The sequence below is a fragment of the Leucopleurus acutus genome (assembly GCF_964270905.1).
Source record: "Leucopleurus acutus genome assembly, chromosome: 20".
Lineage (NCBI taxonomy): Eukaryota > Metazoa > Chordata > Mammalia > Artiodactyla > Delphinidae > Leucopleurus > Leucopleurus acutus.
This window is the reverse complement of record NC_139162.1, coordinates 2,238,742-2,250,864: the sequence shown is the minus strand read 5'-3', so window position 1 is coordinate 2,250,864 and position 12,123 is coordinate 2,238,742. Positions and strand designations below refer to the sequence as shown.

General features: G+C 46.6%; 1 protein-coding gene across 3 annotated transcripts in view; it reads right to left on the bottom strand.

Annotated features, from left to right (window-relative positions):
* FBXO31 (F-box protein 31) overlaps positions 1-11,868 on the bottom strand; it is a 44,342-nt gene extending 32,474 nt beyond the window's left edge. For all 3 annotated transcript variants that reach the window (XM_082862656.1, XM_082862657.1, XM_082862658.1), the window contains exon 1: positions 11,513-11,868. In XM_082862656.1, the coding sequence (XP_082718782.1) occupies positions 11,513-11,861 (349 nt within the window). In that variant the 5' untranslated portion in view covers positions 11,862-11,868. The remainder of the gene's footprint in view (positions 1-11,512) is intronic.
* Positions 11,869-12,123: the final 255 nt, after the last annotated feature.

The following is a 12,123-nucleotide window of genomic DNA, read 5'->3' as shown; positions in this document are numbered from 1 at the left end:
GACGGAAAGGTTCTGGAGATGATGGGGGTGACGGCTGCACAACAGTGTGAGCATACTTAATACCACTAAACTGTAGCTTAAAAATGGTTAAAGTGGTAAATTTTATTTTGTGCATATGTTATCACAATAAAAAAATTAAGCTGCCACTTCAAATACTCCAATCAGAAAATTTCCAGAAAGCTATTGAACAAATGTTTTGCCAAGACGGAAAAAGAGCCCAGGAATCTGGGCCAAGTCGACACTGAAGCTCCATCCTCTGGTGACCTGACTGCCAGGGGCTCACTTCCTGTCCAGTGAGGTCAGTACTGTGTGACAGTCGTTACCGAAAACCCCTGCACCCAGAGCATGTGTCTGAATGTGCAGGAAGTCTATTCAGTCTCTGCGGGTGGGAATGGATGAGAAGAGTTTTCTCTCTCCCTCTTTTCCACTCTCTTGTTCCTTAGGAGTACCTAAGGAACACATGCTGCTTCCTGAGGCTCCTTCCCTCAAAGAGATTAACGGAGATTAACGGAGGCAGTACCTGTGCCAGCTGTGGCTGAGATGTGCACGCTCTCTGCATCAGAATGGAACATGACAAAGTTAACATCATAATTCTATGCACTGCACCTGCCTTGGTACCTGCAATTAGAGGGAACTTAGCCCCATGCTCCCCATAAATGCCACTTATAAGGGTCCCTGCCACGTTGGAAGGGCACAGCACTAAGACAGTCTCTGAAGCAAGCTGGTGGGCACACAAGATAAGGCTGGAAAGGGGGTGGTCTCCTGGTCCTGCCACAGCCGGGAGTCCACAGGAAACACAGAAGCACTGAAGAGTCTCAGGTAGAAAAGCAGCCTGGACTGGGTAACCTGTGGGTGGAGCCAGCGGAGACACACCTGGAGACGCAGGTGGGGGTTCCCGTGAGGAGGCCACTGCACCACCAGGTAAGTCAGAGGTGGCAGGAAAGGATGGGGGAACCCAGCTGGAACCCAGCTGTGGCCCCCGACAGGCAGGAGAGAGTGGGAGAAGGAAGAGTGGAGGAGCGCTGCGGGCTTGTTTCCCACCTGCTGTAAACTCACACAGTTTTCCAAATAAAACCAAAAGGCAGTATTGATTGCAAATTTAGCACATTTTTGTTTGCACTAAGTTAGGGGATAATTATATCCCTTAATAAAATATGGTTAAAACTTTACTTCCGAGAGACTTCCCTGGTGGTCCAGCGGTAAAGAATACGCCTTCCAACGCAGGGGACTCGGGTTTGATCCCTGGTGGGGGAACTAAGATCCCACATGTCACAGGACAACTAAGCCCATGTACCACAACAACTGAGCTCGCGCACCTCGATGAGAGAGCCCGCAGGCCGCAAACTAGAGAGCCCACGCGCCCTGGAGCCTGCGCACCACAACTAGAGAGAGAAAACCTGCACGCCACAACTAGAGAGAAGCCCTCATGCCGCAAGGAAGAGCCAGCGCCAAAGTGAAAGACCCTGCGTGTCGCAACTAAGACCCAACGCAGCTGAAAAAATAAATAAATAAATAAAACCTTTACTTCTGAGGCTGATAAAGGAGGCAGAGGCAGGGGAGGGAGCTGGTGGGGAGGGGGCTCCGCCAGGCTCAGGGGTGTCAGGCAACTGGCCCCCAGGCTTCCTGACACAACTGTTCCAAGGACACCCCTGCGACAGTACAGTGCCGCTTCCAAACCCCTGTGTGTCCCCTAGCTCGCTGCTTTCCTTAGCTATTACTATAACTGCATGAAATGCCTTTTTTTTTTTTTTTTTGATAATGTAGCAGATCTGGAAAAACACTGTGCAGCCAGCTCATCTTAGGATGGGAAGAATGTAAAAACCAAAACCTGGATACAGCCCATAGGCATCTCCTATTCAACACCTAGAATATTCGGGATGCTAACCAAAAGTTCCCAAGAACAGCTGACAGCACCTACATACTCCACGCGACTTCTTCCCAACCAGCTCCACCCCTGCAAAGATGAACAGTCTTGGTGCCAACAGCAGCCTCGAGAAGCCTCGCCCTGCCAGCCAGAGGACGCTGACCCTGTCCAGCTCCACGACAGGTATCCCTGGCCAAGGGAGCCCCACTCCAGCTGAAGCCCACCTGTCATGCCCGGATACTTCTTCCTAGTGCACACACACCTGCTCGGTCTCGCCAGCCACTCGTGAGACCAGGAGGTAAGCAGAGTCTGACTCTGCCATCACCTCGCCCTGGACCCCTTCTCAGATTTCAGACACTTCCCGACTCCCCACTAATACTCCTCATACAGGCTTGGCTACTCTGGGTTTCCTCCCCTGTCCATCACCACTGGGCGGACAGTGAGGGTGTCATTGGCAAAGGATGCTGACTCATGAGTTAGAACCCAGGCCACCTCCTGACCGGTCCTGGCTTTCTCACAGGACACCTGTTCCTCCAAAGTCCCAAAGACGCCCTTGTATTTGCACACTCTTTCCAGCCAGAAAGACAAACCAAGATCCTCAAATGCATTATGTAATCACTTTGTTAGCACAGCGAAACAGTGAAAATGGCCCATCAGTTCTTCCTGGCAAGGCAACCATATCTGCCCAATTAAGCAAGGCCAAGGGGAAATCTTCACTCGGTGCTTTCTGGGGGCCAGGTCCACTTTCCAGCTCGCTCTTGTAAGGTTAGCAATGTCCCTCAAGAGGCACCGTTTTCCTTTACCCTCTCCTACTTCGCTAACTGGACGGATAAGGTTTCTCTGTGAAGCAGCACATGAGATTGGACTTCCAAAAATACAGAGACTGTAGTCCTGACAAGAGCAAAGCGGAAGGAAAGGATAAATGTCCCCCTACGATTCTGAGATCCTGCTGTACGTCCAGGAGAAGAAAAGGATAAATGTCCCCCTACGATTCTGAGATCCTGCTGTACGTCCAGGAGAAGAAAAGGATAAATGTCCCCCTACGATTCTGAGATCCTGCTGTACGTCCAGGAGAAGAAAAGGATAAATGTCCCCTTACGATTCTGAGATCCTGCTGTACGTCCAGGAGGGGGCCTGCTTTCCTCTTCTCATGGCTGAGGCAGGTACGCTTCTCCTACCTCAACACCGCCCACCCCAGCCCCAAAACAGGAAGGCTCAACAAGAATCATAAAATATGCCCAAAGCCGACTTCAAAGTCAACAACTTGCCCATTTCACCTCTTCCCAAGATGACCCTTCCAATTTCAGCCATGTTTAACAAAAGCCGCATTTCTCACATTTCACATCAGCACATCAAACAGAATAGAAAGCGTTTTCTTCTGCATGCAAATGCAAAATTAAATATTGGTTTTTAACTTCCCATTTCTGTCATAAAGCTCATACATTTTGGGAAAAGGGTATTTCTAATTATGATGGAATTGAAGCCCACTTTAGACTCACAAGTGATCAAAATATTATACAAATATTATTCCAGGTGTCATTAAAACACCATCAAGGGGAGAAATGGACAAATTATATATTATAAATTCAAAACCTCACTCTATGTCTCAATATTTAAGAGTTTGGTGTAGAAGGGAAAATACACGTGGGAGCACTTCCTTTGCATTTCCTTTGCTTTTAAATGCTTCTTTTGTTATTATTTGAATGTTCTGATTTAGAACCATGGTCTGAATTTTCTAAACACCTTAGCCTCAGGTAGACCGGCCAGCACTTCAAAATTCACCGACTAAACAGTGAAGTGTTAACCAAAAAAAGCCTCCTCTGGGTCAAAGAGGAAGAACGAACTCGGCTGCTACGCTATGCTCTGAGAAATGATGGCTTATTTATAGCCCCACATGCCAGTAACTGCAGGAGGCCTGAAGCCAAAGGAGGATGCATCAAAACATTGCTGGGCTCCTGACGCCGCGCCCACACTGCCGGCTGGGGTTGCTCTGGTTTGGTTTCCTGTAAGAGGGGAAAGAGCGCCTATCTGGTGTATCTGCCCCCAAAACAGGAACACAGATTGGGCTTCTCAGTAGCAACTTTCTTTCACCCGCCCCCAGAAATACCACCTGAAAATACTTAATCAAATAGCTCCAACAGGCAGGAGGCTCAAAAGTCCAAATTCTATAAAAACAACTGATTATTATTGTTGACTTATTATTGCTAGGACACTGAAAATTGTGAGATTCTCATCAAGCGCTATAAAGCCTTCTCATTTTAAGTTTGTAGCGTCCCTACGCCCCCCCGCCCCTGAGTCATCCTCTCATTTTATGAAGAGCCACTGACATGCTCGCCCTGCCCGTGCCCTGGAAGTCCATCACAGCCCAAAACGCTCTGAAACAATAAAACACAGGTGCGTGGCACCCTCCTCCCTGTGCCCCTTTCTGTGGCTTGTCTTCTCCTCTGGGAAACCCAATTATCAAAATACAGAAAGCAAACGGGTAAACACTGAGTAGTAAACGTGCAGACTCACTAACGTCTCACTCACCTTCCCAAGACACTAACAAATGGAAGCACCATCGTGCCGTGTCAGGGCCGGACCTGGAGCTTCTGGGCCAGGAAGCCTGCTGCGCTAGGACCACCCACCTCCTGCTCACCAAGGCTGAGGGCACTGGTTTTTGCCTCTGTGGACATGACTTTGGCCTTAACACCCACCATAACCAAATGTCTAGTTCAGGATGGAAGAGGTCTGGGGCTCAGAGAAATAACAGACTTGTCTCACACGCGACTATTCTTATACATATTCCAGTCATAATTAGACTAACCCTACGAGATGCCTATGAATTACACACGGAACTGCCAACCATCCAATGTTGGACCCAGATGAGCTGGAAATGAAAGCTACCAGAATGAACTAGTGAAACTGAAGACCTTCATAACCTCGGGACAACAATGATTACTTAAACCCAAAGTTAAAAGTGCGTAGCTTTGATTAACGCTGTAGCTTTTGCAAAAGTCACTTTGACTAATGCAGTAACTTTTGCAAAAGTCACTGTAAATGAAGTTAAAAAGCAAAGGGTTATTGACTATGAGAAAATGTTTTGCGTATATTAAACAGAAATTGACCCAGGTTAAATAAATAAAACCCGCAAATCAATAAGAAAAAATAACGATAGAGAAAAAGGGCAAAGATTAAGGATACGCGAATAAGAGAAATCCAAATTGCCTCTAATTTTATTTCTTAAATGTGCATCTTCATGAGTTATCAGCCGTCTGCAAATTAAAATGAGATGCTGTTTCTCACCCAGATTGACAGATTTTTAGAAATGAATCATTCAAACTAGGAAGAATTTAGAGGACACTGGATTAAATGAGATAACTTAAAGAACCCAGACCACAAAGACAGCTACTTTGTAAATAAACACAGAGCATTCCTGTCACTTTCGTTGACTTGCCTGTGCACACCCTCGTGACAGGTGTGCAAAGAGGAAAATACAACTATGTTATATTTGGAGTGAAGAATCACTCCAAAAAAATAACTGGTCAGTATCTAGTAAAACTGCAAATCTCACAGCCCACTACCCCGGCAACACCACTTCTGGATATATTCCTTAGAGAAATTTACAAATTTATCTGCGTCTGAAGACACGTAAGAGCTTCTTTGCTGTAACACTGTGTACACTGTATGAAAAAAATTAAAATGAGCAAAGGAACACATGTGGCCTCTTCAAATTATGAACCACCACATAGTGTTCAAGAAGACTGAACCAGACTTAAATATATTAACATGGACAGAATTTAAAAACACAAGTTGACAGGGGGAAAAGGCAGATGCACAATACTTATGGTATGATATATTTCTTAAAATTAAAGTACCATAAAACAATGTTACACATTGGGGATGTTACAGGAATATGTATATACAAGTAAACTCAACCCACAATAGTGGTTGCTTCTTGGGAGTGGGAAGGACAGGGGTGATCAGGAGGGACTTAAATGCTGCCTGAGAGGTTTTCTTTTAAAAAAAGGTAGAGAATTCAAAAGCAAATATGACAGAAGACTTAACTGTTATTTACTGGGGATGACTAGGAATATGCCTGTTTTACCATGTCTGTTTTTCATTTTTTTAATTTCTCAAAGTGAAAATTCTCCTAGCTGCTAAGCCACCTTGGTGAAGAAGAGACCTTGATCCTACCATCACAGTGTCTGCTGTCCCAGAAAAGCTGAACTGAGAAGCACAGAAGGAGGCAAAGAAGGACTGAAGAGTCCTTCCCTGTCTGCCCCCCAAAGTCTTTCCACATCTTCGTGAGGACTTTTTATGCTTCCACTAGCAATTCTAAGAATTTGCCCTGAGCTGTACCTCCAGTTAATTTTACTATGTGGCATACCTTTGAGTTTTCTGATTATACAGAAGTCTTCCGTTACTCTCTTTTGCTACATACCTTACAGTTTCCCCAGAGACAACACCCGGAGACCACCACACAGGTTTGGCTGACTGATGGAGAAACTCCACAGAGCACAAAGGAACATCTGTGATGAACCTGGGTCTCATAGGTGTACAAAATGCAAAACAAAGCAAATGAAAAGGTGGAACTCTCTTTGCCTCTATTTTAAAATGTCAAAAGAAACTCACTTGCCAAATAGATGACGAAAGGTTAATACTGCTAATATTCAAAGAAAAGAGAATGAAAAGAAATGAAGACAGTCTAAGAGACCTCTGGGACAACATTAAATGCACCAACATTCGCATTATTCAGTCCCAAAAGGAGTACAGACAGAGAAAAGACCTGAGAAAATATTTGAAGAGATTATAGTCGACAACTTCCCTAACATGGGAAAGGAAATAGCCACCCAAGTCCAGGAAGCACAGAGAGTTCCAGGCAGGACAAATCCAAGGAGAAACACACCAAGACACATAGTAATCAAATTGACAAAAATTAAAGACAAAGAAAACTTATTAAAAGCAACAAGGGAAAAACAACAAATAACATACAAGGGAACTCCCATAAGGTGAACAGCTGCTTTCTCAGCAGAAGCTCTACAAGCCAGAAGGGAGTGGCACGATATATTAAAAGTGATGAAACAGAAGAAACTACAACCAAGATTACTCTACCCAGCAAGCTTTACAGACAAGCAAAAGCTAAAAGAATTCAGCACCACCAAACCAGCTCTACAACAAATGCTAAAGGAACTTCTCTAAGTGGGAAACAAGAGAAGAAAAGTGACTTCCCTGGTGGCGCAGTGGTTAAGAATCCACCTGCCAATGCAGGGGACACGGGTTCGAGCCCTGGTCTGGGAAGATCCCACATGCCGTGGAGCAGCTAAGCCCATGCACCACAACTACTGAGCCTGCGCTCTAGAGCCCGTGAGCCACAACTACTGAGCCCACATGCTACAATTACTGAAGCCCATGTGCCTAGAGCCCATGCTCTGCAACAACAGAAGCCACCACATTGAGAAGCCCACACACCACAACTAGAGAAAGCCCGCACCCAGCAACAAAGACCCAATGCAGCCAAAAATAAATAAATAAATAAATAAATAAAAATTTTTTAATGTAAAAAAAAGAGAGAGAGAGAAGAAAAGGACCTACAAAAACAAACCCAAGGGTTTCCCTGGTGGCACAGTGGTAGAGAGTCCGCCTGCCAATGCAGGGGACACGGGTTTGTGCCCCGGTCTGAGCCTGTGCTGCAACAGGAGAGGTCACAACAGTGAGAGGCCCGCGTACCACAAAAAGAAAAAAAAAAAATTAAGAAAATGGTAATAGTAACATACATATCGATAATTACCTTAAATGCGAATGGATTAAATGCTCCAACCAAAAGACACAGGCTCACTGAATGGATACAAAAACAAGACCCATACATATGCTGTCTACAAGAGACTCACTTCAGACCTAGGGACACATACAGACTGAAAGTGAGGGGATGGAAAAAGATATTCCAAGCAAATGGAAATCAAAAGAAAACTAGAGAAGCAATACTCATATAAAATAAAATAGACTTTAAAATAAAGAAAGTTACAAGAGACAAGGAAGGACACTACATAATGATCAAGGGATCAATCCAAGAAGAAGATATAACAATTATAAATATATATGCACCCAACAAAGGAGCACCTCAATACATAAGGTAACTGCTAACAGCTATAAAAGAGGGAATTAACAGTAACACAATAATAGTGGGGGACTTTAACACCTCACTTACACCAATGGACAGATCATCCAGACAGAAAATTAGGGCTTCCCTGGTGGCGCAGTGGTTGAGAGTCCGCCTGCCGATGCAGGGGACACGGGTTCGTGCCCCGGTCCAGGAGGATCCCACATGCCGCGGAGCGGCTGGGCCCGTGAGCCATGGCCGCTGAGCCTGCGCGTCCGGAGCCTGTGCTCCGCAACGGGAGAGGCCACAACTGTGAGAGGCCCGCGTACCGCAAAAACAAAAACAAAAACAGACAGAAAATAAATTAGGAAGCACAAGCTTTAAATGACACAATAGGCCAGACAGATTTAATTGATATTTATAGCACATTCCATCCGAAAACAGCAGATTACACTTTCTTCTCAAGTGCACACGGAACATGCTCCAGGATAGATCACATCTTGGGTCACAAATCAAGCCTCAGTGAATTTAAGAAAATTTAAATCATATCGAGCATCTTTTCTGACCACAATGCTATGAGATTAGAAATAAATTACAGGGAAAATAATGTAAAAAACACAAACATATGGAGGCTAAACAATACATTACTAGATAACCAAGAGATTACTGAAGAAATCAAAGAGGAAATCAAAAAATACCTCGAGACAAATGACAATGAAAGCACGATGATCCAAAACCTATGGGATACAGCAAAAGCAGTTCTAAGAGGGAAGTTTATAGCAATACAATCTTACCTCAAGAAACAAGAAAAATCTCAAATAAACAATCTAACCTCACACCTAAAGGAACTAGAGAAAGAAGAACAAACAAAACCCAAAGTTAGTAGAAGGAAAGAAATCATAAAGATCAGAGCAGAAATAAATGAAATAGAAACAAAGAAAGCAATAGCAAAGGTCAATAAAACTAAAAGCTGGTTCTTTAAGAAGATAAACAAAATTGACAAACCTTCAGTCAGAGTCATTAAGAAAAAGAGGGAGAGGACTCAAATCAATAAAATTAGAAATGAAAAAGGAGAAGTTACAACGGACACCGCAGAAATACAAAGCATCATAAGAGACTACTACAGGCAACTCTACGCCTATAAGATGGACAATGCTGAAGAAATGGACAAATTCTTAGAAAGGTATGACCTTCCAAGACTGAACCAGGAAGAAATAGAAAGTATGAAGAGACAAATCACAAGTAATGAAATTGAAACTGTGATTAAAAATCTTCCAACAAACAAAAGTCCAGGACCAGATGGCTTCACAGGTGAATTCTATCAAATATTTAGAGAAGAGCTAACACCCATCCTTCTCAAACTCTTCCAAAAAATTGCAGAGGAAGGAACGCTCCCACACTCATTCTACGAGGCCACCTGATGCCAAAACCAGACAAAGATACTACAAAAAACAAAATTACAGACCAATATCACTGATGAGTACAGATGCAAAAATCCTCAACAAAATACTAGCAAACAGAATCCAACAACACATTAAAAGGATCATACACCATGATCAAGTGGGGCTTATCCCAGAGATGCAAGAATTCTTCAATATATGCAAATCAATCAATGTGATACACCACATTAACAAATTGAAAAATAAAAACCATATGATCGGGCTTCCCGGGTGGCGCAGTAGTTAAGACTCCGCCTGCCAATGCAAAGGACATAGGCTCGAGCCCTGGTCCAGGAAGATCCCACATGCCGCGGAGCAACTAAGCCCGTGCACCACAACTACTGAGCCTGTGCTCTAGAGCCCACAAGCCACAACTACTGAGCCCACACGCCATAGAGCCCGTGTTCCGCAACAAGAGAAGCCACCGCAATGAGAAGCCCACGCACCGCAATGAAGGGTAGCCCCCACACACCGCAACTAGAGAAAGCCCGCACACAGCACCAAAGACCCAAAGCAGCCCAAAATAAATAAACAAAATAAATAAATTAAAAAACAAACAAACAAACAAAAAACCCGTATGATCATCTCAATAGATGCAGCAAAATCTTTTGACAAAATTCAACACCCATTTATGATAAAAACTCTCCAGTAAGTGGGGATAGAGGGAACTTACCTCAACCGAAAAAAAAAAATATACTGCTAATATTCAACAAGCTCTTACTAATTTGTAAGACAAAATAAACTCCCTAAGAAAAAAAGAGACCAAAAAACCCAAAACAAAACACAAACATGGAATTCACAAGAGGTGAAATTAAAATGGCCAAGCAGCATCATAACCATTTAGGGGGTGAGGGCTTCATCTGCATCATCCCATTTAACCCTCAAAGTCACCCTATGGGAGCAGCACTTGCCAATAACACTTGGGAAGGTGAAGCAGCATCTCCAGGATCTCAGAGCAGATAAACAGATTACAAATCAGTCTTGACCACTGAGCCTTATGACAGAAAGAAGATGACTGACTGATCCCCTGCTGGGAAGGATATCTGGAAAGCGGCCTTCTCATGCAGTCTTCCTGGGGGTGCAAATACCGACAGCTGGGCAATAAGTATCTAAGGTGTTATCAGCGTGCACACCCCACTGCCCACAACCCCACTTTGGGAAGTACACTCCAAGAAGATAATCTCAGAAGTTCTAAAAGGTACATGTAAGTCCCATGTAAGTCCCATGAACTCCTATAAAAGGCACAAAGGCACTCCTGACAGCACTGTTTACAAAAAGAAAAAACTGCAAACTTAAAAGTCTATCAGTAAGGGACTAGTCTGTGGCATACATAGACAGTGGAACACTATGAAGCTTTTTTTATACTAAATTTTTCCAAAATTTTAAGAATGGCTTATCTTTGATTGCAGGGGTCCCAGAAGATATTTTACTTTCTTCCCTTTGTTGTCCTTCGCTGTTTGATTTTTTTTTCTTACCTATTGTTTTTACCAAAACATGAGAGCTTACTGAACATCAGAGATCTATCAACGTTCAAATGAACAGAGAGACTTGAACTATGGATTAGGTAAAGCTTTCTTCCTGGGATTTGTTACAAAACTACTCACTATCCTCACTTCGGCCACCACCATCCCTGAGGGGAGGCATCAGCCCCCTGAAGCACTGCCCGGCTCCACCCACCGCTCCACAGACCAGGTCCTCGCCCTCAGGAGACACTCCAAACCCTCGGGCTCCCCTAACTATTCAAGTTCACCCTCATCGTTCCCGTCAGCTCCGCCCCCAAGGACTGGGGACCAAGGACAGACGTCAGCTTGCTCCCCGGCCTAAACTCAGCCCCAGCTCGCGTCACTGCCCTCGGCGTCCTGGCCCCCGCAGCTGGGGGACCCCTCACCCCTCTCTGATCACCCCATGCAGGCAGAACCCGGTCCGCCGCCCACCCGGAACTCCACCGCGCCCGGAACCCGCGGTCCCGGGTCTGTGGTAGGGCCCCCCGGGGTCACAGCACGCCCCGGCGGCCGGGACCCTCCTGGAGCACCGTTCCGAGGCAGGTGCCCTTCCAGAGCCCGTGGTGACCCCGCCCAGAGCTTCCCCCGGCCAAGCCCCCTCAACCAGGCCCCGCCCCGACGCACTCACCCTCCCTGCAGCGCCGCCTCCAGATGGTGTCGGTGTGCAGGATGCGCCGGAACTTGGTGCAGACCTGGGCCAGGCTGGGCAGGTCGGTGCCGGGCAGCGAAGCGAAGATCTCCACAAGCAGCTCGGGCGGCAGCTCCAGCAGCGAGCAGCGCGGGGGCGACGAGGGGCCCGCGCTTCGGCCGTCCCCCGCCCCGGCCAGCGCCGCCGCGCCCGCCTCGATGCGCTCTTCCTCGGGGTCCGTGTCCGGCTCGCTGTCGGCCGCTGCCGCCTCGGCCGGGCCCCGGCGCTGCTGGCGGCGCCGGCATCCCCGCGACGGGCCCACGCCGCAGAGGCGAGCGCACACCGCCATGCCGGCGACTGACGGCCGCCGCGGCGCCGCCGCCGCCGCCGCCGGTGCGCACGCGCCGCCAGAGAGCCGAGCCCCGCCCCACCCCGCAAGAGAGCCTATCCCCGCCCGGGTGAGAGTCTAGCCCCGCCCCCTGGAGAGCCGAGCCCCGCCCCCCGAAGGATCCGAGCCCCTGCCCCAGGAAAGCAAGACACGCCCCTGGGATTCGAGCCACACCCCTCCCGACTGTCAAGCCACGCCCCGAATGCATAGGCGACCTCGCGGT